Source organism: Osmerus eperlanus, chromosome 13, assembly GCF_963692335.1.
Source record: "Osmerus eperlanus chromosome 13, fOsmEpe2.1, whole genome shotgun sequence".
NCBI classification, from domain to species: domain Eukaryota; kingdom Metazoa; phylum Chordata; class Actinopteri; order Osmeriformes; family Osmeridae; genus Osmerus; species Osmerus eperlanus.
Window position 1 is genome coordinate 15,763,363 of NC_085030.1, and position 6,118 is coordinate 15,769,480.

General features: G+C 40.5%; 1 protein-coding gene across 1 annotated transcript; it reads right to left on the reverse strand.

Moving 5' to 3' along the window:
• Window positions 1–2,429: 2,429 nt before the first annotated feature.
• fgfbp1a (fibroblast growth factor binding protein 1a) lies at window positions 2,430–3,578 on the reverse strand. Its single transcript, XM_062476515.1, has 2 exons — window positions 3,439–3,578; window positions 2,430–3,296 (listed from the first exon to the last, which is right to left on the reverse strand). The coding sequence occupies exon 2, from the start codon at window positions 3,265–3,267 to the stop codon at window positions 2,602–2,604; it is 666 nt and encodes a 221-aa protein (XP_062332499.1). The 5' UTR covers window positions 3,268–3,296; window positions 3,439–3,578; the 3' UTR covers window positions 2,430–2,601.
• Between the last annotated feature and the right edge of the window lie 2,540 nt (window positions 3,579–6,118).

The following is a 6,118-nucleotide window of genomic DNA, read 5'->3' on the forward strand; positions in this document are numbered from 1 at the left end:
AGAGAATGTGAATTTAAAAAATACAAGTCTAATAGAGTTTGTTTTGCATTACATCACCTTAGAGAACTTTGTGTGTGGCCTACCACATCTCTGGTTCACTCTGTTTTCCTACAACCCATCCCCAGAGCCAAATAAAGTTGGAATCAGAACTTTAAAAGAACATTGGGGAAGTGGGCTGTTTTATTTTACACGAACAATGACATTTTTGTAAGGGCTCCAATAATTCCCTTAATCGTCATGTGTACACCAACCCCAACCCTAAGGCTCTTTAAAAACCAATCTCCTAACTGACACACACACGCCTCCAAATCTGTCGATCAGAGTGGTGGCAGGGTGTGTTTTCCTTTGACCGTGGCTTTGACCATGGCCCGTGTTTTAAACCAATCAGGGTACATAGAGAATCAGGCCACCCTGGTTGGCTCTCAAACAATGGCGTTGGCTCCACCTACTTGCAGGAAGTGGAAAGGTGTCATGAGGTTGAGCGCCCAGTGTGACTTAGTAGACCTGTGTAGTGTTTTTAATGTGTGTGAGTGTGTGTATTACTGTAGTACGGGCAAAGTGAGAAAATGATTTGTGTAACCTGAAAACTGAACAGCTCCCCGGGTCTGTCCAGGAGTTCAATATCGTCTCAGAGGATGTGAACTAGATGCTATGACTATACTTAGCTCTACTAATTATTTGTATAGTTTGGGATATTGTAGGCCTACTGTCGAACTCATGCATCCTCAGACGGGTAGTGAGAATAGCCAAGGAATAGCTGCTACAGCGATTAAATGTATTAGCCCAATTAAAGTAAACGAACTATTGGGTCACTCAGTTTTACCAGACGAAAGAGACACAGAGTTCTCATTCCTCCGTCTGCACGTCGGGTAATGATGCTAGAAAGTCCTAGAACTGAAGTGCCCCGAGGAACTCTTTCCGTTGGCGGCGTGATGATTGATGTTCTGAAGCCGTTTGTGATTGAGTTGTGATTGTTGCTCCTTCAGATGGAGCCTAGCTGTAACGGTGCCTGGAGCGATGTGTAAACCATCGCTGCAGGTTCAAGAAGTATAGGCTATACTCTTTTTGTCCTCCATGTGTGCCTCAAACATTTTTGGGGAGTGTGCGGGCCTGCCACGCATTATCCAGCTATGTACGATAGGGTTGATGAGTGGGAATGTTTTTTTTGGTCCACTGGTTAAAACCCCCAAAATTATCCTGTACTGTGTAGTTTTTTTAACTGTTAACACCTGTGGTAACATGTTTACAAACACATTCTATCCACACTCACAGTTCACATTAGTAACAAGTTAAATGCCGTTCATCTTTTGGTGCATCCTATAATAGTCAGAGTTGGGGTTACGTTAGGAACATACTGTTTTACAGTTATGCAGGTGTTTATGTACAGATCCAAAAGTTAAACAGCAACTGTAAACAAACAGGTATTAGCCTACCGTTTAAACTACTACAGGACAGCTTTTGTGTTGTCATTTTCAAATTATTTAATTTCAGAAGGCCATTCATCAATGAATATGAAGTGGCTCCTGGGAAGATTCATATAGTGTAGCCTAAGTTGAACAAGTTTCAACAGACATCGTTGAGATGTGAAAGTTTCCTACAAGAACAGCGAGTGATTGAAAAAGCTGTTGATGTCTACATGTCAGAAATGTTCCACAGAAAGATTGTGTGAACTAATTTCAGTTCATGCCTATTATATAGGCATTAACCATAAAGGTATGTGGGGCTGCACTAGCCTATCTCAACATTGAGATAGACTAGTACATAATTTAACATGTAGGCCTATTTTGTTCTAAACAAGGCCCAATCATGTTTATATGCATGATATGACAGTAATTCTCGTTTTAAGATTATTAATATTGTTTTATTTGTTGATGTGTGTCCTTGTGGAGTCCCCCACCAAGGGAGACACATTGTCCGCTCTGCAGCACACCGTTCCTTAAATATTTAATGAGCGAAATAGAGAGAAATCGAATTGTAAAGTAAGATTCCCACCCCTATAATTTATATCAAACTATATCATACTGTATCTAATATTTTGCAACAGGCCTACTCTGCAAAATGAACCGGAGTTAGTGCATGACCTGGAGGTTATGGCTACATTACAATGTCAAATCAGATGTAATGAGATTTCGCTTCCAAGGCTTACTGTTTCCATAGCCAACTGCCCCTGCCATGGAATGTGAGTCAAATCTCCTTGTGAGTTTAATTACAGTGTCTTTATCCAACCTGCTCAAACTACTAAGCTTTTGTCCACCATACTGTGCATAGGAAGTATCTCCTGCTGTGTGTGTGTGTGTGTGTGTGTGTGGGGGGGGGGGAGGGTACATTCTTAGTGCATTATTTTTTAAGTTTCAGCTTGAACAAAAACTATAAACGCTGTAAATAGCTATATGAATCACTAGTAAGTGTAAAATTACAAGATTCTTGTAAAATTTTATTTATTATATAAGTATCTTTAAAGAAAACAACAATTCAGTAGACAAATGTCAGAAAGCGGCGTGGAGAAAAAACACTGAAGCCATTCAGCAACCACTCTTGTCATTGAACTTTCAATGAACAATAAAGAGTAAGAATTACGTTCACAGTCTTTGTAATTTAACCTCAGCAATCATCACTCTGGACCATGGAGAAAAAGAAAGTACAAAAACTGGACCAGGATTGGTTGCAATAGTCCTCCGCCAGTTTTCGCTTATCAACCCGATCAGGACAAGCTCTTAAACCTGACGGCTGCGGCAGAGATGAAGGCGGGGTAGGCATACCTATGCTGTTGAGTTTGAAATGTGCATCGCTAGGAGCTTTTCTACACATACCTGCTCGAATCAATGAAGTGGTGTGAACGCACAATTTCCTTTGTTTTCTTAACGCTCTAGCAATCTGCTTCCAGTACATTTTCGAATTTGACTCGTACTGCGGGCACAAGGACGGTTTGGCGGAATATTCACAATCAAAACTCTTTTCGTCTTTTTTGCAGCTGATTCCAAGCGTGAAAGCATCGTCGCCTGTAGCTACCCAGGTGCAGTGCGTGTGATTTTTTGTGGAGAATTTCCCCTTCAAAACACTTCTGTTCGGAGATTTGTGACTGCTGTCCTTGACTGGAGAGAGGACAGGGGTCTTTAGTTCACCTTCCTTTTGTATCCTTTCTTTATCTTTTCCATCAGTTTTTCCTTTTCTGGCTTGGCCTTTCTGACAGTTTGCCGCTATAAACTGTTGTGACATGCACGCCAAAAATAACAGGAGTGCTAGGTTTGTGAGGAACGTCATTGTCATAGTAGCACACGAAAAAGCAGCGGGACAACCTGTAGAATTAATATCATATTACAATTTACACATCACAATAATTCATTCTGACTGACGGTCTAGTAAATGTGATTATGCAGATTGGTCGAAAGTTTTAATATAGCCTAATATAGTTTTGGGGTTATCATTCAAGAAGCTCACCTGTAAATCCAGTGAAAATAATTCCCGTTGTGACACCTGGAGAAACGGCACGTGGGATTTATAGCACGCCGACACACCCACCTAGAATACTAAATTTCTAAACTAAATTTCCTCTTCCATGTGGGGTGACAGAGAGAGAGAGAGAGAGAGAGAGAGAGAGAGAGAGAGAGAGAGAGAGAGAGAGAGAGAGAGAGAGAGAGAGAGAGAGAGAGAGAGAGAGAGAGAGAGAGAGAGAGAGAGAGAGAGAGAGAGAGAGAAGGCTGGGGTTCCATATTACATGATGCTGGATTTGCCCAGGATAACGTGAGCAAAATACCAGCTATTTGCTAAAATCCGCTTTATCAGGATCTACAGCACATGGGCAACAGTCTAGATTTTTTGACCACACAAAAACTAGTGACACAAGTGCGCCATTTGCTGGAATAAAAGAGATACTGCACTACGAAATGACGTGTGTCTGAAGCTGAACCATTTAATTAGCATAATTAAATAATGTGGAAATATTAGGGCTAACTGCATATGAAGAGGACAAACGTTAAACCATAATACACGTATTTGGGAGACAGGACCCAAGTAAGACTTACAAGAAGTAGAAACCAACTTTTATTGATAATCACATTAATCTACATACAAATGTATACATCCATGATTAAATTTTTGTGACATTCAGCGGCTTATCTGCCTTGGGAGAGTTCATTTATCAAACCCCTCTTCTGGGAAACCAGGTTGAGCACCACTAAGGTCAGACCTTCTAAGTCATCTTCTCAAGGAATTAAAAAGGGTGTTGGTCAGAGTCCACATGGTCGAGCCTGATGCTTGAATGTGACGGAGGGTGAGAGTAGGACTGCACAAGCTGAGGACACCTCCTGCTTTATAAGGGCTCTGTGGGACTGTCATTGAAATCCAGGGGCCCATGAGAAACCAACTGGGAGGGTGAAGGTACAATAGTCCAAAATATACTGATTAGGTGTGGAAGTAAGTTTAAAGCAATCACTTTTTTTTAAACCCTTTTTATGAAGGCTTGAAATATCTTCAGTGAAAAGGTTTATTGTACAACTTATGAGTGAATTGCAAGACCCTACAAAATGACGTTTCAAACATACATATACAATATACAGTATATTGTTGCACACCTTGACTTTAAGACAAACATCCTCAAGCCCACCACACATGTGAGTTACAGTAGCCTGAGTCATAGTAGTTGGAAACTGTTGACAGTTCAGAAAAGAAAAAAATTGTTCCCAGAAATCTGATTTTAGGAATTTACTTTCTTACACACAGGACACACATCTGGAACCAATCCCTAACCTGACACTTTGTTTTGCCAAAATAAGCAGAAGGGGAGAGTTAATGTTTGGTTAATCTCTGGACAGTAATTCCCATGCACCACCTCCCAAGATGGAGAATGTCAGACAACATGCTGTATCGAAACACAACAATAAAAAAAATAATAAAAAAAATCATTGCTAAAAGGCATGTTTTAGGCTACTTTGGCAGATATAAATGGGACATTTGTAATACCTGACAAACACTAAATAGGCCAAGTGCGCCACTCTTTGGAATAATCGGCCTACTGCACTACGAAAAGACGTGTGCCTGGAGATGAACCATAGGCTACAATTTGCCTAATTAAATAATGTTGAAATATTCACATTGCATGAAGAGGCAGGACAAACGTTAATACGAGCCTTACAAGGACGTAGGCCTACACTTTAGTAAAGACGCTATAGGGGCATGTACCTACAGTAGTTAGGGTGACCACACGTCCGGATTTCGTCCGGACATTTCGGTTTTCCAGACCTTTATCCGGACCGCTGTTGCGTGTCCTCCTTTTCGCCCGTTTGTCCTCCTTTTTTACCCTTCCTGCCCACCGTCGCAATTTACCACTCGCGTAGGCTTTCAAATGGCAAAAAGTCAAAAAATCCTTCAAATTTACGTGGAGTTCAGAATTCAATTTTGCCACTAAGAGCAGCAAAGACCAATATCATGCCTTCTGTAAGCTCTGTCGCATTGATGTAGACTTGATTAGTAGGGGGAAAGGGGCTTTAGAGCGGCATGCCTGCGTTACGCCACGGCACAAGGACAATGCTAGTTCTGCCGGGCACTCTTCCTTAATTAACATCATTTTTTGCTCCCAACACAACAGCGGATGATAAAACAACCGCTGCTGAGCTGTATATATATAGGCCTAGTATATATTTTAATTTATATTACAATTGAAATAGTTTGGGGAATGGTACTGACTTATTTTCTTATTTATCTTTTGACTAAACTTGTCTCACCAAAGACAACAGAAAATCAGTGCACTTGTATTGATGTACTGAATTTGTATTCAAATGACAAATGTTGACTTCCTAAAATGACTAATTAATTGAGACTCACACTCACACGAGGCTCACATGCATAGGGTAGCCCTAGAAAACAAACCAGACATGTACATTTACAAATTAATGTCCCATAATAACAATTTGAGTTCCAAAGAATGTTTATATTACATAAAGCAAAAAAAAAAAAAAACTGTACATCTGCTCTAATTAATGCTAAACGATTCACCGTGTGCTCGCATTAGGACTAGCTAACTAATGTCGATGTTACCTTTGCTACCAAAGCTGAAAACAAACCCTTGAAACCATACACGCAGCAAGGAGACGGGAACCAAGTAACTAAGACTTATAAGAAG